The sequence below is a fragment of the Calidris pugnax genome, unplaced genomic scaffold (assembly GCF_001431845.1).
Source record: "Calidris pugnax isolate Ruff unplaced genomic scaffold, ASM143184v1 scaffold178, whole genome shotgun sequence".
Taxonomy (NCBI): Eukaryota; Metazoa; Chordata; class Aves; order Charadriiformes; family Scolopacidae; genus Calidris; species Calidris pugnax.
The window spans coordinates 1,691,954-1,714,918 of record NW_015090986.1 but is presented as its reverse complement, the minus strand read 5'-3'; the positions used below and the strand labels follow the sequence as shown (position 1 = coordinate 1,714,918).

The 22,965-nt window shown below is 38.0% G+C and overlaps 1 protein-coding gene across 7 annotated transcripts in view; it reads left to right on the top strand.

Annotated features, from left to right (window-relative positions):
* PRLR (prolactin receptor) overlaps positions 1-22,180 on the top strand; it is a 164,401-nt gene extending 142,221 nt beyond the window's left edge. For 6 of the 7 annotated variants that reach the window (XM_014953984.1, XM_014953985.1, XM_014953986.1 and 3 more), the window contains 12 exons: positions 954-1,067; positions 2,060-2,192; positions 4,805-4,974; positions 5,752-5,918; positions 7,354-7,495; positions 8,975-9,107; positions 10,725-10,894; positions 12,157-12,326; positions 13,298-13,442; positions 14,082-14,181; positions 15,129-15,198; positions 15,851-22,180. In XM_014953984.1, the coding sequence (XP_014809470.1) occupies positions 998-1,067; positions 2,060-2,192; positions 4,805-4,974; positions 5,752-5,918; positions 7,354-7,495; positions 8,975-9,107; positions 10,725-10,894; positions 12,157-12,326; positions 13,298-13,442; positions 14,082-14,181; positions 15,129-15,198; positions 15,851-16,873 (2,493 nt within the window). In that variant the 5' untranslated portion in view covers positions 954-997 and the 3' untranslated portion in view covers positions 16,874-22,180. The remainder of the gene's footprint in view (positions 1-953; positions 1,068-2,059; positions 2,193-4,804; positions 4,975-5,751; positions 5,919-7,353; positions 7,496-8,974; positions 9,108-10,724; positions 10,895-12,156; positions 12,327-13,297; positions 13,443-14,081; positions 14,182-15,128; positions 15,199-15,850) is intronic. The other variant, XM_014953988.1, reaches the window with a different exon arrangement.
* Positions 22,181-22,965: the final 785 nt, after the last annotated feature.

Sequence of the window (22,965 nt, the reverse complement as noted above, 5' to 3'; positions counted from 1 at the left end):
GGAGGCATACTGGTGGGAGAAGCGGGAGGTTTGCTTTAAGCTGTTTTGTCTTTTCTTTAGGCTAAGCAAACAGGTTTAGCAGCAACGGGGACTCCTGGTCACCCTGAGGTGTAACCTGAGTTCTGAGGACATCTAGTGGTGTCAGCCCACCCCGGGGACTGGGTCTCCACAGCTGGTGGCTTCCTGCTTCCACCTCTGTATTTCAGCCTCTAACCTTTACAGCCTGAAGAAAGAGGAGTAATTGAATCCCACCTTGCATTTTCACCTGATAAATTAACTCCGAAGTTAGGCTACTTTTTCCCTGTTTTTTTTTTTGTTTTTTTTTTTTTTTTTTGTGTGTGTGTGTGGTTTTTTCTTTCGCTGATTTTGGCATTTCCACTTTACTGCAAAATCAAATACAGTAAAAACAATGAGTTGAATTCTTCAGCTCAGGTGCTCCTGAATTCACCATTGCCAGTCCCAAATATTCAGAAGTCAGGAGATTAGCTCAAAAATCATAAATTTCTAAATAAATTTTGGATATTTTCTATTTGTCTTCCGCTTTCAGGACTTTCAGAGTTCAAATATGTTGAGGTCTTCTTTATATCAGCAGGGATAAAAGTGTATTTTTTGTTGCTAAAAAGCTGATTTCTCAGGTAAATTAATGGGTCTAAAAGTTACAGCTTTAATAAAAGTACCCACTATCCTATGATGCCAAATAAAATATGCAAAATTTGTTAATGTTATGGAATTGTAATCCTAGCACTGCTAACCATTTGAAGACTTTTAGGAAGATGCACTTACTACTCTGAGATTCAGGTTTTCTACTTCTGAAGTGCAACTGTAGGAGTTGCTCCACCTTTTTGAGAAATAACAAGAATGAATTAGCTGCAATTCGAAAAGGAGTTTGATCAAGCCAACGTATTACATGTTAAGCATCGTTATTGACTATTGCATCGTGGCCTATTTTTCAGTGAGCCCTTGATCTGATATTTCCTCCTGAGGAGAAGCAGACATCATGAAGCAGAAATTGACATCATCAGTTCCAATTATTTTGCTGCTTGCTCTGACTGCAGTGGGTCTGACTGGTAAGTACACCACTTCCCAAAATACTTGTTTTTCCTTAAAACGCTTTCTTTAGAAAAGTCTGAGGCTTTAATGGATCTATCCTGACCACCACTGGACCCTGTACATATTTAAATTACTTTCTTCTGAAGTTTTGTGTGGACATTTTGAAAATGGCTTGAGTCCTTTGTTCTTTTTGTAGTATCTATTTAATGATTATGTGGTGGCAATGATGAAAGGCAGTCGCTCCATCCCTATACTCACTCCATGCTTGTCACCTTCTTGGGAATTAGCATCATATGAATGGTAACACTATTAGGGATAATGATATGGAACTTTAATGAAATAAAGGTAAGCTTAGGTTGAAAAGCCACATGCTTTTCATGTCAAAATGTATGTAAATTTATTGTCTATGTTCTTGGTAAAGGTCAATGACAAGTGGTCTTACCACAAAATACTCTTAAATGTATTGGGATTATAAAGGAATATTCAAATAATTAATTAATACATTCAGGTTGCCAATACAAAAAATGCTCCATTCAGCCCCTTGATTCCTTCTTTTTGTTACTTGTCTTACCCATAATTTACCCCAAATATGTGGAAATAGTGGAATTTTGGTTCTGTTGCAGAGATGAAGGTGAAATTTACTTTTAAGATAACCTTAAGATAAAAATTTTGGATCTTTCAGGAAGAAACAAAAGGTTATACTTCCAAACCTTTTAATTTAATCTGGGGATAACTTTACACTTTTTAAGTTTGGGTAAAAATGAAATCTTCCTTTGAAAAAGAGAATTAAAATAATTTTAGGACCTATTTTAGAAGTTTAATGTAAAACTTATTTACTTTTCTGAACATTTTGACCCCTTTTCCAGGCATTTTCCGAATTCAGTCCATAGTTTCAAATAATTTTATTGTCTTCAAAAAAGCATTCCTTGCTGAATTTATCATTCAACAATAACAACAAAAAATATTGTCCAACTCTAATATAACTAGCTGGATTTCTGCACTTCCCTAGGTCAATCATACCCTGGAAAACCTAAGATAATAAGATGTCGTTCTCTAGAAAAGGAAACCTTTTCTTGTTGGTGGAAGCCTGGCTCAGATGGAGGACTTCCTACCAATTACACCCTGTTCTACAGCAAGGACAGGTAACAAGCAGTGCATACATATTCTGTAAGTGATCATGTGATTATTATGACAGAACGAGGGAATTATAACATTAATTTAAAAAGGTGGTTTTATGATTCCATGTTAAACCTCAGATACTCAACAAGGCCTATGTGATGTGAATGGCTTTCCCTTGTTGGAAGGAAACATAACCACCGCCAGTCCCAAACCTTCAGCCTGGCCCTACTGAAACTCATCTGACGTAAAATTGATCTGGTCTAAAGATGTTCTGGGAAAGGTGTAGCTGTCCATTTTTCCAGGAGGCACACAGCTTTTAGCTGAATGGCATGCTTCTCTGAGGAGGGGAGCGTCAGGGCACCACAGGGTACCTCCTCCATCCAGGGTCCATCCCACCACCCCACCCAGGGAGCAGAGCAGGCCAGGGGCAACCCAGCCTTGGTCATCAGGTACCTCCTTGGGGATGGGGACAGGCTGAGGCAGAGCTGAGGCTGGCTCAGCAGGGCCCATGCCTGGCAAGGGCAGGGGAGCTGGAGACCAGCCCTGCTGCGGTGGGCTGAAATGGGGACTTGGACCCCAAGTGGTGCCTGGGAAGGAGCCAGGGAAACTGGGCAGGGGCAATGAGGGCTGGTGGTGCCCTCAAGGGACCTGCTGAGGAGCTTCTCCATTACCCTGTGCAGAAAACCCCCATCTGGAGAAAATCTATAGAGAGTCTTTGCTTCCCCTTTCGGATTTGTCGCCAACCTCATGGTTCCCAAAATGGAGTAAAATCAATGTAGGTATTGCTCTCAAAAGTTACTGTTTTGGTACAGTCTCCCCCATTCTGTTAAAAAATAAAACGTGTATATGTTTAGTAACTTTGCTTAACTTGTCCTTCTTTGTATAACTGCCCTTCCTTCCTGAAAACAAGAGGTCTCAGAACAGGGCCGAGTAAGCAGGGAGGCTCAGAGGTTACATTTCTTTGAGTAAATCCAGTGAAGTTCAGAACAGACAAGGTAAAGCCTCAGATTTCCCTGCTTGAATTAAATAAAAAACAAAACATTTGGTATTAATTGATCAGGAACGATGCAGCCTTTAATGAAGTCACCACACTCAACAATGATCTCAGAACTTTTATTTTATGAAAGTCCAGATGTTTCAACCCCACTCACAACAGAAATTTTAATGACCTTTTTAAGTCATGCCTATCACAGCTCTGAACAGGCCTGCTTAGGAATGGATATGAGTGCTTCTCCATTTCATTAAATCTGCTGAACATCAGGCACTGCCAAGCACTCCAGATCTGGGCCACCGTTGCCTTTCTTTGCTTATTGTCTCTCAGATACAGTCCTCTTGCTCACGTCTTTTCTTTGTGAATGGGGACAAAACTGCCTGGAAACTAGAAGATCTTGGTATTAGTGGTGCATAGGACATAACAGTGGGACTGAAGTGCATCCTTGAACCAGCTCAGCTGGTGCTTTGTGTTTGTGCAGTTCTTCACACCTGGAACAGGCTCTGAGTACATCACCCAGTTCAGCTGTAATTGAGTACAAAACAATCCCTCTTCTAAAAAAGCTGAACACTCATAAAAGGTAATAGGTAAGAGATTATGAAATGTTGAGACACTTGTGATGATGATCATGTTAAAAAAGCAGGTAATTAACATCTTGCTGAAAACAAAACCTTCACTGACATACAAGCCATCAGATTACTTTCCATGGGAAATATGTAAAGAAGATACTAAACAACTTCTCTTCTTTAGTCAGACTGAATATGTTTAATTTGCCTTTTAACTTACTTTTAAGGTAATTTTTTAAAATTACCTTATGATATCTCTGGAAATTTCTTTTTCGATTCTTTTGTTGATATATTCATATGTATGAAGAAGGGGATAAAAGTCTTCATCCTGAACAATTGCAGCAAAAATAGCAATGAAGCATTTATGGTAATAGCATTTGACGCTCACCAAAATGTTTCCCAAAGGCGGGATTATATATAGGTTTAAAGTTAAGCATTTCAAATTTCTTTGCTGAACCTAGTCAATTCCCCCTCTACTCTGCACTGGTGATGCCACAACTGGAATACTGTGTCCAGTTCTGGGCTCCCCAGTTCAAGAGAGACAAGGAACTACTGGAGAGAGTCCAATGTAGGGCAACAAAGATGATTAAGGGATTGGAGCACCTCCCTTATGAGAAAAGGCTCAAAGAGCTGGGGCTCTTTAGCCTGGAGAAGAGAAGACTGAGGGGAGACCTCATGTATGTTTACAAGTTCCTAAAGGGTGGGTTGAAGCATGATGGAGCCAGACTCTTTTCAGTGGTTTCCAGCGATAGGACAAGGGGCAACGGGCACAAGCTGGAACATGGGAAGTTCCACTCAAAAATGAGGAAGAACTTCTTTACGGTGAGGGTGACAGAGCCCTGGAACAGGCTGCCCAGGGAGGTTGTGGAGTCCCCTTCTTTGGAGATTTTCAAGACCTGTCTGGATGCAGCCCTGAGTGATGTGCTCTGGGCACTCCTGCTTTGGCAGGGGAGTTGGACCAGGTGGTCTCTAGAGGTCCCTTCCAACTCTGTTGAATCTGTGAATCTGTGAATTACTAGAATATTATTTGCTTTGCTTCATTTCCTAAACTTTAACTTTTTAAATCATTTTATTTCAGTGAAGAAAATATCTATGAATGTCCAGACTACCGAACGTCAGGTCCCAATTCCTGCTACTTTGATAAAAACCACACTAATCCCCGGACAACGTATAATATCACTGTAGTGGCAACAAATGAGATTGGAAGTAACAGCTCAGATCCTCAGCATGTGGATGTGACCTCCATAGGTAAAAAGGGAAGAGTGAAATGGAAAACAAACTAGTTGGAGGTGTATGTGGTATTTTAATCCCAGGATTAGTGGTGAAAAATTTATTTCCTTGTTATGTGAAACTTGCTATGGAGGAGTGTTTATCTACAGATGATCTAAAATATGCATCTTTAATTTATGTGAAAACCACATTACATCATCATTGTAACTTTGCCTGAAAAATTGGCTCCAGTTTCTAGTTATCTCCAGTATTTCAATTAGACTCCGTGACAATGTTATAGGTTCCTAGCATTGCAGATTATAAAACTTTCAAATATGGTTAAGATACCTAAATTTTCCAAATGTAAACATCTTTCTGGCTGCTGGCATTGCAATCTTGGGTAGTAAAAATAACTGCCTAAGCACTCTACTAGCTCTTTGTACTGTTTCATATTCATAACGCCATTCTGCTTTCTGCATACACGTAGTCTACACATTGTAATGATGAATGTACTTAATCTTTCTAGCTATGAAGTATCTGATATTTTAATTTCACAAGAGTGGCCTAATGAAATTATGATTTGTATTTCCTCAGCCTGACAAATTCAGAGTAAAGTCTAAGGTTTGCTGATACTGTGGTAAATCAGAAGCCAGTTAAACATTATTAGGAAAAAAAGGGGAAAAAAGACTATTACACTATTACCTTACAAAAGTGCTGAATGATCTGAAATTAATGTAATGAAATACAAAGCCATAAAGGCAATGCCTTTTTTGAGAGAAAATTAAATTATTAATGGCAAACTTTTCATTTATACAGTTCAGCCAGATGCTCCTGTGAACCTTTCTCTGGAAACAAAAACATCTGCTAACACAATGTACCTTTGGGCAAAATGGTCTCCACCTCCATTAGATGATGTCAGCTCTAATTCACGTGTATATCATTATGAACTTCGGCTAAAACCTGAGGAAAAGGAAGAGTGGGAGGTAACGGGAAAATATCTTTATTGTATAAATGCTCTTTTTAGTGAGTTCTCTTGCCTGAATTTAACTGGTATTATCAAAGTCTTGGTTTCTGCAAGGCCAAAAAATTAATATAAACAAATCTGATTAAACAAAGGAAAACACTGCAGTGTAGAGACCGTGAAATTCAAGGTATTTGTACAATCATCCTGATGTCATATACTAAAAAAACCCTACTTCATGCACTGATATAATATTTAATTGGAATTTTCTCTAACATGTCTGTTCCCAAGTGTCACAGTAAGAGACTGCTCAGTTCATATAGTTTAAACCAAATTAGGATCAAAGCAGTTTATTGATTGATTAAGAAGTAATTAGGAAGCAATCAGTTAACTATGCAGGTCTAACTAAAGGTCAGTGTCAGCAATATAACAGATAAATCACAATACTGGGCAATTAAAAATGTTAATAGAGACCTACAAATTTATAAACACACTTCCATAACAAGTCCCACAATGCTGCTATATAGAGAAATTCCCCTCTCCCAGGAAGGGTGCGTTACAAGCACCCCCCACCCTCCTGGGAGTACAAACTCCTCTATTTACACCTGCTTCTGCAGGGGACATGGATGCTTTAACTTAACATGAACTCATATCCCCTCTTACAGTTTCCTTATTATTTTTACCCTTCTTCAGCTACTGCTGAAGTTTTCAGTTTCCCCCCACTATTACAAATTGTCATGCTTCTTTAATACTGCTTTTCAAGATGACCCTTTATTTTTCAGAAGTCTCTCAGTTATTCTCTAATTACTATTTAATTGGGCTGACAGTCATCATCATCATCATCCCCTTCAATATGATCAATCGGGGGCAGCCTCCCTCTCAGAAAGGTTAGGATGTCCTTCTCACACACGCTATTTTCATTGACGTTCCCAGCTGTGACCATTTTTCTGGGGGTGGGCCACAGAACTCCCACAGCTGGGAAACCAGGATAAAATGTCGTTCCTGAAGTCATAGTCATGTGGCCACAATGCTACCAAAATTGTTGATGCCGTAATGATGGAGAAAGCTATGTGTCTGGAAAGACTTTTGAAGAGAGATTCGAAAGGCCTGAGGAAAGCATTTAATAATAAGCGCTAAAACTGGCCACTAAGAAGCATTACACAGAGGGTTTATCTGTGAGTTGGACTGACTATAGTGTTCCTTACATTTTGGATCTGATGGAGTACTAACCTATTGGAAGGTTAAATTAAATACGTTCTTGAGTATGAGAATGGCAGTGTCCCTGAAGCAAGTTTTTCTGTTAAGTCACTACCTTTGCTTCCTTGAAATTCACATCTTATGAAGTACCCAACTGAAACCCTTGCCCAGAAGTCAGTGACACAAGCCTACTCCTTTACGGTTTATTTGTTAAAATGGTCCGATTATTTATTAATTTTCCAGTCTATTTTCTTTTCCAGACAATATCTGTTGGAGTGCAGACACAGTACAAAGTGAGTAGGTTACAAGCTGGGGTGAAGTATGTTGTTCAGGTCCGTTGCATGTTAGACCTTGGAGAATGGAGTGAGTGGAGCTCCGAAAGATGCATTCAGATCCCCAACGGTGAGTGAATGATTACTGTTCTGTTAATTGTTTTTAAATTCCAGCTGATTCAGTGTTGTGAAAGGTTCCTAAAAGGCAGCCCTGAAAACCTGGTTCCTCGCGCACAGACTTTGTAGTGCTGAAGGAGCAGCGTTGTGCTTCTTGCTGTACCTTGTGTGTAATTGCATATTTAGTCTTGTTGATTGACTCAGGATCCTTTGCTGAAACTGGCCATGACAAACAGGCTGGGATTTACTAGGAAGTCACTTCTGATACAAGTGTGCCAAAATAATTTATTGTTCCCGTCCGTCTGTTTTAAAATCATGTTGATTTCATCTGTAGCTATAGATATCAGGTAGTGGTACTTGTATAAGAATCACTTGTTCGTTCATTAGTGAATGGACGAAAAGCACTGCCATGTCTAAAAAAGCATAATACTTCCAGCTACTATCACATGGAAGTTATTATCTATGTTTATTGGGTTTGAGTGGACAATTCAAATATACATGACGTCATATCTTGTTGTTAGACACTTTAGCCAGGTTGTCTCAAACCACCTTCTTCTGTCACTGACTGTATTATTCATTATTTGACATGGAGACTGCTGAAGTGCTGTGATATTTTTTAAATGTCCCATTTTCAGATCTGCCTTAGGCAATTAGAAATTTGGAAAATCAATGTCCCTACTGTAAATAGTAGAAAATATGTATTATTGATGTAATAGGACCGTATTTCGCCACAAATATATAACTGCAAAAGTTTCAATCACATCAGTGTTTTGACTAGCATCAGTCTATTCAAAATTAAACATTTTCCTCTACCCTACTCTAAGTGCTTTGCTTGAGTCTATAAAAACATCATCAGGAATCCAAATAATTATAAATTGCTTGGCAGCAATGATGAAAGTAGCCTGACTACTGAGCATAACATTACAAAGAAATAGGAGAGCTGCTTCTTTGTGTCTTTGCAATCAGCTCAGCATAGGTACTTCAGAAGAGAATTACTGGCAAGAACATAAACAAATGGACAAACACTTACATTCTTCATTTTTTTTCCTGTAAAAGCCAAAACAATGACAGCATTTTTTTTGAACATTCAGAAGCGTCTTAAAAACACATTGTTGGAAGGAAAATTGTTTTATGTAGAAAATAGTTTGGATAGCAGAGTGTATATTAAATCATTTTATAGAACCCGCTATGACAGTATTTGAGCACCCCTTACCAAATCTGGGGACAGAGAACATCTACAGCCAGGAAAACAAAACATATTTCCTCAGCACAGCTGCAGTGGGAAAGCATTTTGAATCCACGTCAAAGTAGCAGGCTACTGCTCTAACCACTGAACCATCCTTGCTTTCCTATGCTAACACAAAGCAAAACTTTTTTGTTCCTTGTAGAAAAAGAAATATTTTCCTGTTCTCTGCTTGATATTGTTTTATGAATTCAGACTTGACCAAAAGCATTAAACTTACTAATTAGTTCGCTTCTTTATCTCTTACAGGCGAGTCACCACCTGAAAAGCCGACCATAATAAAATGCCGTTCTCCAGAAAAAGAAACATTTACTTGCTGGTGGAAACCTGGTTCAGATGGAGGTTATCCTACTAACTACACTTTGCTTTACAGCAAAGAAGGGTAATAAGCTGTGTATAATTATTCAGTGTTTTATTGGAATGACCTGGAAAATCAATCCTGATTAGTTTTGCATTTAGGAGATGTCATTTTCCATGGCATATGTTTTTGTCCAAGTGACATATTCTGGAATAGCACAATCAGCAGCATATTTAAGGTTGAAACAGGATCTCTTTATAATATCAAGTTTTTTGAATGTTTGTGAATCCTTCTGCCTTGAAAGATAGACTGCCTTGTAAGTTGCCATGGTGCAGCAACTGCATTGGTATGCAGTACAAATGCACAGTCCTGTAGCTCCTTGGCCATGCAGCCCCAGAAATAAAGCTTTCCAAAATGACCAGATATTAAAATTTGTGTCTTCTGATAATGCTTATTTTGCACAGCTATTCATAGGCCATGAATACCTCCTGGCTTCTGCAGTAATCTTGGTCTTGGAACTTAGACCGTGCTGAACTTTCATTTTAATGGCATATTCAGTATTTTGTTTGGGTGCTGCAAACTATTTTTCATTCACTCAGCACTGCTCAACCTTGTACTGATCTAACTGGAAGCTAAACTCTGGATTTGTCAGCATTAGACAGGTCTTAGTGGAAAAAGACAGATTTTGTCCAGCCAGCTAGGGTGGAGTGTGATGTAGATATCCACAATTTTAACTTTTGTTATTGTGCATCTCAGAGGAGCTGGGAAACAAGCACTACATGCTCAGTTTTCTGTCCTGTCCTTCCCCGCTTTGGGAAGCTTGGGAATGGATTTGGAGGACAGATATAAAGAAGGGGTTTTTGAGGAACGGGTGAGTGAAAGACGAAAATAGATTCTGAAAGTATGTTAATGTAATGGGTGTAGAGATGGGTGTAATGTATGTAATGGGTGTAGAGAGGTGGGGGTCGGTCTCTTTTCTCAAGTCACAGGCGACAGGACTAGTGGAAATTGCCTCAAGTTACACCAGGGTAGGTTCAGGCTGGATATTAGAAAAAATTTTTTCACTGAAAGGGTTATCAGGCATTGGAATGGGCTGCCCAGGGAGGTGGTTGAGGCACCATCCCTGGAGGTGTTCAAAAGACGGGTTGATGTAGTGCTGGGAGGTATGGTTTAGTGATGATGCTCCTTGTTTGTTGTGTGGGTGTCTATTTTTGTCAGTTAGGTTGACGGTTGGACAAGATGGTCTTTAAGGTCCCTTCCAACCTAGAAGATTCTGTGATTCTGTGATTCTGTGATATGCAGAACTCACCTAAGTGTGAAATGAACACTGGAAATACTCAGTTTTTAACAGATAGGTTAGAAGACTTTAGCAATCACTTCTGCTGGTTCTCTGGAGCTTGTAAAGGCTATGTAGTGGACAATGGCATCCAGAAAAGTAAGAACTGCACTCTGCTAGCACACTGCTGTATCTACAACAGCCTAAATTCTTCAGTCTCTCTAGGCTTTATTTTGGGGGGAAAATGTTTACTCCAGTCTCTGGAATTTTCTAGTGACTCATTTGTCTGAAAGCAGTTTTATGATTTTCTTCACATTGCCAGGCATGAAAAACCTGATCTAGCCCAAAATACTGCTGAACAAATAGTAACCGAAGTCAGGTTGTTTAGTCTGTGTAATCTAACTACTGTGATTTGTCCATTTCAGAGAAGAACAAGTTTATGAATGTCCGGATTACAGAACTGCGGGCCCCAATTCATGCTACTTCGATAAAAAGCATACCTCTTTCTGGACTATATACAATATTACTGTAAGGGCAACTAATGAAATGGGAAGTAACATCTCTGATCCTCATTATGTGGATGTGACTTACATAGGTAAGAGATAAGAAGTACTTTCTGTGGCACCAAATAATTCAAAATTATGGATTTCAGCACAAAAATTTTCATTTCAGCTCTTCTCATATGTAGTATTATATCTAAGTTTAAAACTTGTGAGAACAAATAAGATCTTATCTGGTGTAATAATAAATCAATACTCATCCCTTTACCATTTTAATTTCACAGGAAGCCTAAAATGCTAAAAGCTTTAAAACTGCATTCAGATAACCGTTTATTGGTTTTCCATATTTCTTTCAGTCAAAGCCTCAGAAATATTATCCAGCTAAAATCTTTTTCCAGTCCACCAGCAACTGAAATAAAATTGATCTTTTAACTAATAATACTTAAATTTGCTTATCTAAAAGTAGTTTCCAGACCCTAGAAAAGCTGCATTAGTGCTTTTTATACCAGCGTACTGATAATCTCTTTTCTCAGACTTTTTTCCACAGAGTGACTGTGGACAAGTATTTAGTTTTTTTTTCTAAGGGAACGGAACATTATCACCAATAACCATTTTGTTACCAAGGATCTGACTGTCTGGGAACTGGAAAAGGGCTGCTGGATAAAAGGCTTTACGTTTTACCTCCATGCCCTGACAACTTACACGATGAAGCCTTGCATAAGACAGCGGTAAAATGCATACATGACATGCAGAAGCTCTACCTCTGAATTGAGGAAGCTGCAAGCCTGACTGTAGCAGAAACATGTGTTCCATTTTTGTTTATTTTTGAGATATAGACAGGGCTTAAATATTACTGGTTTGCTTTATTTCTAAGTAACCTTACAAATGCATGTAGGGATTATGCTGTTGTGTTTCCTGAATGTAAAAGATGGGGGGAGGGAGAGACAAATTTCATCAGCTATATCTGTGTTTCCAGCATTCCTAAATATATATGGCACTTTGACAAGATTATGGTAAAACACAACTTTCATAACACTGCACTAAAGATCTTAACTTTTGTTGGGGGGAAAAGCAACAATAAATGGTAATGTAAGAAAAAATTATTTCTGGTGATAAATGATTAAGGCATATCTCAATATCATCTCACCGTATTTACTGTTCTTCAGGTTTTTCTTCAAATTTATAAATCCATGCTTACTTTATCAGGAAACTCTTGATCCCTGTATTCCAGCACCAGTTCTAGATTACTAGACACAATGGAGGTGGCAACTCACCACTCACACCATTTTATATTTCTTCCTAAAATGCAAGAAAAAAATCACTTAGACTCTTACTGTCACTTCTTTTATTTTAACAGTGCAGCCAGATCCTCCTGTGAATGTAACTCTGGAATTAAAAAAGCCAATAAATAGAAAACCATATCTGGTCTTGACATGGTCTGCACCCCCACTGGCTGATGTCAGATCTGGTTGGCTTACTCTTGAATACGAGTTGCGACTAAAGCCTGAAGAAGGAGAGGAATGGGAGGTAAGGCTGCTACAAGTTTTTGATAGATGATGTTCTCTGATCAATTTGATTTTGTGTGCCGGGTCCCATGCCTGAATGTAATGAAGCGGGCACACTGAATAGTTCATTATTTTTCAAAAGTGCTTGTGAGATCTACAGTTTCCTACCAAGAATACTGGTATTTCAGATGCTGTTGTGTGATAGCAGGTGATAAAGTACTTATTGGTAATTGTGGCCATTATATATTAATCATATTGGCATTACAGTTTAAATGGCTCATTCTCATTTAGTCAGGTTTCTTTTGTGATAATTTGTTCTTAACCACAAACACTTCTTAGGTAGCAGAAAGCTCAGTGTCGTTATGTAAAATCATTTAAATTTGTACAGATAGCCATTAGGTAATAGTTTTCATACCCACATAATAATAATTTTGTATAGCCAGGACCTGGAATTCAAACAACTGGGTGGCAAACTAAAGACTAAGCTGTTGAAATTTGGCTGCATCCTATTCCTCTCTGCTGCAATACTTCCCAGTTGTCTCTGTGTGTCCTTTCCCACCCCCCTGCTACTGTACTTCCCAGCGTCCTGGCCATTGCAAGATCCACTTTTTACTACCCTGTGCAGTTCCACCAACTCGTTTTCTCTCCGCATTTTCTTCCCCCACCTCTGTTTCTTGCCTCCTTCTCCTCCACTCACCATTTCAGTTCCCACAGTTCCTCCCTATTTGCCATATGTTCACAATGTGTTTCTGCAATAATTTAATTTGCACGGTATATTGGAGCCATATCTCATTCCCGCTGAATTGTCACAAAGCTGAACTCTACAGATAAACCAAATGTACTGTTATTCCATGTCTCCATAACAATTATTAGGAAGCTATTCAAATATTATCTATATTCCTAATTTGGTTATCAAGCCTCAAACCTAGCTGTGATTTTCATAGAAATGTCTGAATTTTATATGCAATTTTATGATTTTTATTTAATTTCCAGACTATTTTTGTTGGACAGCAAACACAATATAAAATGTTCAGTTTAAATCCTGGAAAGAAGTACATCGTACAGATTCACTGCAAACCAGACCACCATGGATCATGGAGTGAATGGAGCTCTGAAAAGTATATACAGATCCCTACTGGTGAGTGGCAAGGCATCCCTTCAGTCATCCTTATTCATGTAGTACTTGCATTAGCTGTTTGTGCCACCCATGCAGGTTGACATCCCATAGTTTCCCTAGGTCACCTAAGAACATCATTGTAACTGAATTCCAATTAGCTTTCCCCTTCATTACTTTTTGAAGTTAAAAAGGAGAATCAATTTCCTTACATATTTAAACCATGTCCTTTCTGTTTATTGCCTCATTTGTTCTCATGATGGTAGTTTTTAATTAAAAGAATACCAGTAACTGCATTGAAACTGCAGTATTGTATTAATTGTATGATATGTATCTGATAATGAAATGACTACAGTATTGGAATAGTTGGATTTGCATCCAATTGCTATAACTGGCTCTGACAAAATTTGACTCTTCATACATTTTTGTATTATTTTTCCAATAGAGTTTATGTCCTGCACAGTGCCATTAATAAAAAATAATTTATTATGAGATATTACAATGGTTCTTGAGATCATCTATGCTAGTAAAGGCCTCTAGATTCAATACCAAATGTCTCAGTTTATACCAGTTTTTAAAATACAGCTAATTTGAGACTTTTTTTGCATGCTGGTTATACATACACTAGATGTATATCCTTAAATAATTATCTTTGTTTCCTAGATTTTAGAGTAAAAGATATGGTTGTGTGGATCATCGTTGGCATCTTGTCCTCTCTTATGTGTTTAATCATGAGCTGGACAATGGTTTTGAAAGGGTACAGGTAAGTCACCAATTTTGCAATTAAATGGAGATGAAAAATCTAAGCAAACTTTTCAAAAATAGACTGCTGACATTTGATTGAATTTCCCATAGGTTTTGTGTTCTCTTATAAACTATAAGTTACAGGTATTTGACTTTCAATTCACAATTGATAAAGAGGTATTTCTGTTTGTTAGAGAAATCAGACTAAATTTGTGAGACATGTCACTGTTAGATCTGATCATCTTGTAAGTATTCAGCATGTAAGTATTCAGCAAACATCATTTGGAGTATCCCTAGTCCTGTAGAAGACACACCTTTTGCCCTGATTTCCTAAAAGAAAAAAGGTTGTAATATGAAGTTGTCTTTCTGACTATCTGTCTGTCAATTCCTCAAATGATTTATTAGAATGCTGGCTAATTTCAATCAAATCTGAAAGAGGAAGGTGTTATCAAAGATTATAACTTTGTACAAGTCTTGCAAAAAATGCTGGCTGAGTAAAAGAAAGAGATAGTAACTGTTGATGGAAAAGTCATCAGAAGTCATTCATCATAAATCCTGGGTGTGGTAGCAGTCAGCTGACAGTCAAGTTTGTACATACAGGCCCACTAGTCCTCCTGAATTTTGCCCCTCATAGCCGTTTCTGGGCCAGTGATGAAGTTACATGGATATTATAGAACCAGAGATTAAGGGACAAAGGACAATAGAAGGAAATTGGCAGTGTTACTTTTCTAGCTGAATAACTTACACTGTTATCTTTCTTATAAAACCATCAAAGGGTAACTTATGAACTGTAACTGGTTTTGTAAATTACTTGTCTTGAGAGGTAGACAGGAAACAGAAGTCCAGCAGGGAGGTATCAGATATGGGAGAAATGTTTAAAATATCAGTCGTATTCTGAGGAAATGGGGAACACATGGAGAGACAGGGCCCATACTTATACCTTGTGTATTTGTTCTGTTTTTTTAGAATGATAGCCTTTATCCTACCACCAGTTCCAGGACCAAAGATAAAAGGCATAGATACACATCTCTTAGAGGTGAGTACCACTGATAACAACAAAAGAATTCACCACTACTTACTTTCCCGAACTATGTACTAGCAAACACAAATTACCTTAATAATGTATAAGCCAGCTTCAATTAATTTAATCAATGTTAAAAATAAGCGACGCTTTCAGGTTGATCGTGTGGAGGGTGTGAGTGAGACAGCGTCTTGCCTTGCACTAGTGGTAGAAAGGCATGTGAGAACAGGGTTGGTGACCACAGCTGTTCCCTGGGACACCACATGAGCCAACGCAAGTGTGATCTTCCTAGTAGTTCTTATGGAAATAGCTCTCCACAGTCTCTTGCCATGCTGAGGAGACAGGACATTGGCTGCTCTACTATTCTCCTCCATTTCCTTCTTGTTAAGCCCGTGAAACCAGTACCTGCCAAAAGCTCCCTAGTTCTCCCATTTAGAAACATGAAATCTGGGATTATGTCTCCCCACTGAGGGAACTCAAGAAATTTTCTTCTGTTTTTCCACTATTTGCTGCAGCAGCAGAAAGCCAGTTTAGGTTACTGTTACTGTTAGTGTTATAACTATTAAATTATCTATATGTTAAATATGTAGGTTGTTCACAATTGTTCTAGTCAGATAAACCCTGAGGTTAACGGTGAAACAATGTATCTTATTTATTGTGCCCTTAGACAGGAAAATCTGAAGAATTATTGAGTGCTCTTGGTTGCCATGGTTTCCCTCCGACATCAGACTGTGAGGAATTACTGATAGAGTATCTGGAGGTAGAGGACAGTGAGGATCAGCAACTCATGCCAAGCCATACCAATGGTCATCCCAGTAAAAATGCAAAAATTATACCCAAGGAAACAGACAGTGACTCAGGCCGGGGGAGCTGTGATAGCCCTTCTCTTCTTTCTGAGAAGTGCAGGGAGTGCCGCACCCTTCCGTCAACACTTCAAACACCAGATGTTACAGATGTTCAAGAAAATAAAGGAAGAAAAAGGAGCTGGGAAACTCAGTGCATAGCTTCAGAACAGAAAATGCTCCTTTTTAACAATGAGAGTACAAAATCGTCCACATGGCCTGCAGCTCAGTTACCTAATAATCAGCCTCCTATGTTTGCCTACCACAGTACTGTGGATGCACATAAGATAACACTGAATACCACAAATGTGAACATTGCACCGGTTTTGGTGGGAAATGAAGAAAAGCATCAGTCACAATTTCCTATCACTGAAACTGTCCACAACGACATGGAAAAGCAGAGAGAGATGGAGAATTTGCATTCCAAAACTGACCAAACCACAGTGCAGGTCAAACAAAACATACCTAATGACAAGTCACCATTTTTGAATCCTAAACTAATGGATTATGTAGAAGTTCACAAAGTCAGACAAGATGAGCCAGCAGTATTACTGAAACATAAAGAAAATAGCGGCAAGACCAAAAAATACACTGTTCCAGGAACCAGCAAAGAATATACCAAGGTCTCAACAGTTGTGGACCATAATATTCTAGTACTAATGCCAGATTCATGCATCCAGCACACATCCGTGTCTCAAGAAGCCTCAACAGAAACGTCTCCGCACCTTCAGCAAGGTCAAGCTGAGAAGAATATGAGCTATTGTCTGACACCTCCAAGCGAGTGCGTAAGAGAGACCAATGGATCAGAGTACATGGACCCATCTTCCTTTATGCCCTCCTTTAAATAACTAGTAGTTAGTACGGTACATACTTAGTGAAACAAAATAGCACATAGCAAATAGTTCCTTAAAAAAGCCTAGCCTCCTATGTGTATTATACAGAGAATAAAAGAAACTGTGGGTTGAGGTAATAATCATGGAAGTAAACTTTGGATCATTAACACATTTCTGACACAGGGAAATGAGGGAATGAATATTATCTGCCATGAAAAATACATTGTAAACTAATTATCCAGCTCTGCAGATTTTCTATTAGTTGATTAAACCTGAGGGAATACTGCAGATTCAACAAACATAAAAATTGTTATGAGTCAGTCAGTACACCATAGTGATCTGAGCAGTTCCTAAATTGGATAAATTGCACAACACCATTCTGATCTACAATTTATTTTATTTTCTTCTGAATGCATTCTGAGACTAGATTAAGTTTCCTTTATGGTTTTTTTTTAATTCTTAAGAAAAAAGGAGCTCTTATATATGACAAATCATATATAAAAGAGAACATATTCAACAAATTACAATAAAATAACAAATTCTTCTAAATATATTTTTGCTTTGTTTCACTGTGATGGAAAACTGCATCCCATTCATATCCTGCTCCAATCAAACCAAACATGAAAAAATAGCAGGACAATATTTGTTATACTGCCTTACTGTATATAATATACAACTCTACTTTAGTACAAGCCCATATGTTTAACAATGTATTTTAAAGGCTATTTTTCTATTACCAAAAAAAAGCAAAATAAATATTTTTTAATTTCCCAGTGCTATTTAGCTACTTCAGAACTTTTATGTTCCCTTCTGCTGAGACAGTGGTAAGAAGTAAAGCTACCATTTCTATACAAAGCATAAAATTAAACTTTATACTAATTAAGAATATGAAGTAATTTTTAAGCTATATTTCTAATATATTGCAGATGTATTACTATTTTAATTGTAAATTATTTATTTCACTTGTTTTTTATCACCTGTAATTATAAAATTAAAATAGAATCTAGGTTTTGAAAGCAAAGCTTCTTTCCCACTGAATTTGTACTCTGATGCCAATCATGAATGGATGGTGTTCTCCTGAGTTCTTAGACATTGCACTTTTCTCTGAGCCTGGAAGGAAAGTTTGAAGCCAGATTTTTCATAATGAACTCAACATTAATGTTGGGATCCAGCCTCCAAAGTCAAAGATACGAGGCATAGAGTCTGAGTCAGAGCTCTACTGAGAGTGGTGGGAATGAGGAAAGGAGCCCCGTGTACTTGGGCTGGCCAGATGTCCCCAGAAGAGCAGTGGGAACAGTGAGGATTTCTCATATCCCACACAACCGAAGGTGAAATCAAAACAATACTGGAATGGCTCTGAACCAACTGTGGTCCTTCCTTCTTGAAACAAAAGTTTAATTTACTCCAAGAAAGTATGACCAAGTGATGACTGGATAAAACTGGGGCAAGTATTTAGCCAGCATCACTAGCTTCAGGGGATATTGGAAAGGTAAGGTAAGAGAAATTGTACTGTATATGTGAAGGAAAGCGTGTTTGCTATCGATGAGCTCTCCTCTAATCTTGTCCTTCCTGGACAGCTTTACATTTCTCCAGCTTTGCATGGTTTTATGCACTGAGCCAGCCTTCCTGCAGTATCAGGTAACCTGCTGCAGAGCTAGCCAAAAGAGAATGTCAGATTTTGAAGGTCCCAGAAGGCCACATCTAGTTGGGCAAATCAGATTCTCACCTTCTACTTTCATGCCATGGAACTGTTGAAGTACAGATCAGTCGAGCCATCTAGCCCTTCCACTGGCAGGACTTTAGAATGTAACTAGTTATCTGTGTGTCTGTAAACGTATGTGTTAGTGTATGCTGTTACACTTAATTTAGGCATCAAATTCAAAGCCTGTGCCCTCTATACTGGCAGTGTTGTGCTGCTTCCAGAGGTTGATCAGAACAGTCTGGATGCTCTGCTGAATGCGTGGGCAGCTATCTTAGATTCTTAATTCAGCCTCTTATCTAACACTTGGAGACATGAAGTGGCTACTCCACAGAGCAGCCATACATAACATTTTATTTAGTTACAGTTAACAGGACAGTTTTACTGTAACATTTGTAGTATCTCTTACAAATTTTCTAAGGATGCTGAAAGTATGGCGAAGAATTATTAATTTATCAGTCGAAACTGGAATGTTTTGCAGCAACTTGTGTGTCTGCGTGTAGGCAAGCTGATAATATACTCCTTCTGACAGTGCTTCATTTACACTTCAGTTTTCCGATAGAACCTATCAGAGCTGATCCGGATCAGACACACTCTCTCTCTTTACACAGCCGTATCTGAGCCAAGCTGGTTTTTTCTACTCCTAATGCTGTGCATAAAGACATGCTGCTACAGGCCTTCTGTGGTGCATCTAGTGATGCATAGAGGCTGTAGAATCTTATCAAGCCACAGCCTAAAGATTTTCCTTATGTAGTGGATTTCTTAGGCATTTCTTTCTGGGCTTCTTAGAGTAAAACACAGGTGACTACATAGACATTGTAAGCTGAAGAAAGCATGGATAAGGTGTCAGTAGCAGGCTGTTGCTGTGTTACTGGTTACTTTGGACCTGAGGCAGACAGACACAACCTTTAGCAGATTGTAAATGTATGATTCATCCTGCCTGACTGTAGGTTTCTATATGTATACCTCCAGTAATCCACACAGAAAGAGAACTGAGTGGAAGAGTTTCTATACTTTGCCATAAATTGGCAAAGCTGCGAAACAGCTGCAGCCTGAATTACATTGTGAGGTATAGATTCTCTCCCACCTTTGCTGATGAGTGTCTCAATATTCCAGATCATCCTGGCTTTCTGTGAAAAGGGAAGTTCAGCCAGAGTGGAAAAGGTGCATTTGCTCGCTACTCTGGGTAGCTAAGCTTTCTGAGGGATTTGCTAGCTAAATACAATTTGAACACAATTTTCATAAGTATATTTCATTCTTTGAGCTGAACAAATGTGCAGGTTAATTATTTTTCCCTTGGATTTGCTTTTATTTTCCAAAATACCTTGCTACTCCCACTCTGGGAGCAACGCTTTCTGAAAGTGGCCTTTGACATCTGAAAGTACATTATGAAGAGAGTAAACTAGTGTTCTGTAAAATCAGAATAACCTTCAGCTAAGTTTTTGGGCCTTTGGATGTTCAAATACTTTTTTGTTTCCAACAATAGCTTTGTCTGCAGCTCTTTAAGGAATAGCTTTTTATTAGGAAATAGATGAGATTTTGCAGCAATTGTACACAGTCGATTGTTGTACAATTATGACACGCCGGTGGGGAATAACAGGCTCTCGACACCTCCTTTGATATACAGAGGGATGAAGTATGTAACAGAATTTACCCCAGGAACAGGGATTAGCCCTCTGGCTCTTGCCCTATTAGTCAAATTTCTTACTTAGAGTAATTATTTGAAAAGTTTGAATGATGTTTTCAATGTCAAATTTATGAATATGTCACTTAGTGTGAATTACTTTTTAGTAGCATAAAAGCCCTAAAAGGAAGCATAAAGGCTCTTCAGAAGTCAAGAACTTTATTAAATTAAAAATATTGAATATATATATTTTTAATTAATTACCTTTCCTTTGGACTCGGACTAATTTTATTAACAGTTTTTCTTCAGTATTGACAAATGCGATTCATAACATTCAATTTTCTAGTTAGACCTTTTTCTTTAGCAGAAACATATTTGATGTACAATTTTAGTGTAATATTCCTGACTTTTAAAGAGATATGACATATTGAAGTGTGACACTTGCTCCCAAAACTCACTGTCCCATAAAGTGCGGGCTTGAAGAATGGTCTGGATCATACTATGTAACTACAAAGATTATTTAATAAAAATGCAGTAAACTGACCTTATATAATACTAGCAAGAGGTTATATGTGTTTATGTAACAAACTGTAAAATGAATATGTAATGATAAATTGATTTATGTTAAAGCAGTGAATGCTGTGGTATATATGTTTATGTGTCTGTGTTTAGATGGCTGGAAAATACACAGTTGCTTTAAATGTCATTTAAGTATTTAAAGTGTAGTAACAGCAGGTGTTCAAAATGAATAAGCAGAATTTTTTTTGTGATTTCTGAAGCATTGTATGTGTGGGGATCACTTCATGAAGCCTGTAAATATATTTCAAAATTTTTCTTTAACTGTAAACAATTTGAAGGTGTTGTGCAAGGATCTGATCCAGTTGGTAGATATTAGACATCTTCTACAAAGCCATAAAGATAAGTGAAATGAAAAAGTGTCATGAGATCAGGCATTATATTCTCAAAGAATTGCTACCTCAGATTATTTTTTTCCTCCCTTTAAAAAGGCAGACAAAAACATTTTACTTTGTGTGTCAAATTGTGAATCATTCTATCAAGATTACAAAAAAATCTTACTTGCTTAAATTATTTTTGTTGACTAACAGCTTCTCATAGAATCATCACTTGTGTTGCACTGGTAGTACCAGGGTGGGATATTTGAGATGTGTAGCAAAACGAAATGTTTTTAATATGAAAAAATAACAGAAATTTCTGTCTTGTAGGGAAAGCCATACTGACCCATTTGGCAGCCAAGCATCAGTCCCTTTCCTGGGCTGAAAATTTTTTTGCCACTGCCTGTGCACCCAGCTCACTAGGACTGAATGTGCTGAGTTGTCAGAGGTGCTCTGATTCTGGATCTCAGCAATGGAACTAAGCATTTATCAATGCCTGCTATTTAGAAAGACCTGTTTTCAGCTGAGTTCCTGAGAAGTAAATCTTCAAGCTCTGTCCCTAAATGATTGACAATGGAGACTAGCTCTACTCCCAATACTAAACCCAGATTCCAGTTCCTGTGGGTGTGGAAAGATGGACCAAATTACATTAATTAGGACAATATTATGGCCCTGCCTTGAAAAACATTTTGAAATAAATCAGGGATTTTTTTCATCTTCCCCGTGTATGTCGAGCAGGAGATTAAAGATAAACGGAATACAGAAATAGATAACATATGGCCATAGAAAAAGAGCTTAATGATGGGAAAGGGGGACATGGTTGCTGCACGTGGCAGAAAGGGAGAGGAATACAGTCACTATAGGATGGTACACAGGTAAATAATTAGAGAAATCAGAGGGGGTAAACATGCATTTTGACTACAACTGGGAAGAAAGGAAGGGACAACAGAAAATGGAAGCCAAAGAATCAAATGTAAGAGCAGACAGGAAAAAATGAGTAGAAGTGAGAAGAGTGACAAATATTTTTGTGGAAAAAAAAAAAAAAGAGAGAAAAAAACGCTTTTATATCAAAGGTCTGAGTATGCACAGCTACCTGACATAGTCCACAAAAGTAGTAAAGCCTTATTAAAGGCTGAAGAGTTGGCAAAATGCTGAAATCAGCTACTGTGGATCAGCTGAGTAGAGTAGATCAGCTTCTACTATGAGTAGAAATAGTCCTATACATGAGAAGTGGTCATTCACTTTCTATCCGTTACACACATTGGTCCCTGGCAAACAGAATACTTGAAGAGCTGGACCCCTCATCTGATCTGTGGCTGCATTTTCTACATTCCTAAGGGAAAAAAACCAAACAAGAGAAATAAAGTGTACCATGCTGTTTTTAAAAGCAACCTTCAATTTTTCAGACAGATCTACAGATGAGGTGTATTTATCCATTTACATTGTCTCACACATTTGCCTATCATTGTTAAGTGTTTTTCTATTTTTTATTTATTAAAGGTAACATAATGACCTAGAAGCTCCAAGAGAAAAAATACTTTGGGGATACTACTACATCATCTCTTGGCATTTCTGGGCGTTGTTTAGTTTGTATCTGTGAAAATGTATCTGTTAACATTTTTCCTTAATTAGAAACTCCCTGTCTTGGTGATAAATTTGGAAAATTACCAAGTCAGGCTTAAAGTACATCTCTCCCGTGTAAGCTAAGTTTTTAAGAGAAGCTATTATATCTGTCAAGAGTAATATAGAAAAATGTCTGAATTAGTTGTGCAGTGCTGATATGCTAAAAGCTGGGCTTATACTCAAGATGACATATTATACTCAGTTAGACATAAGGAAGTATTTTTTTTACATCTTCCTCTTTTATTTTTGGAAGGTTTAATGTCCTGTT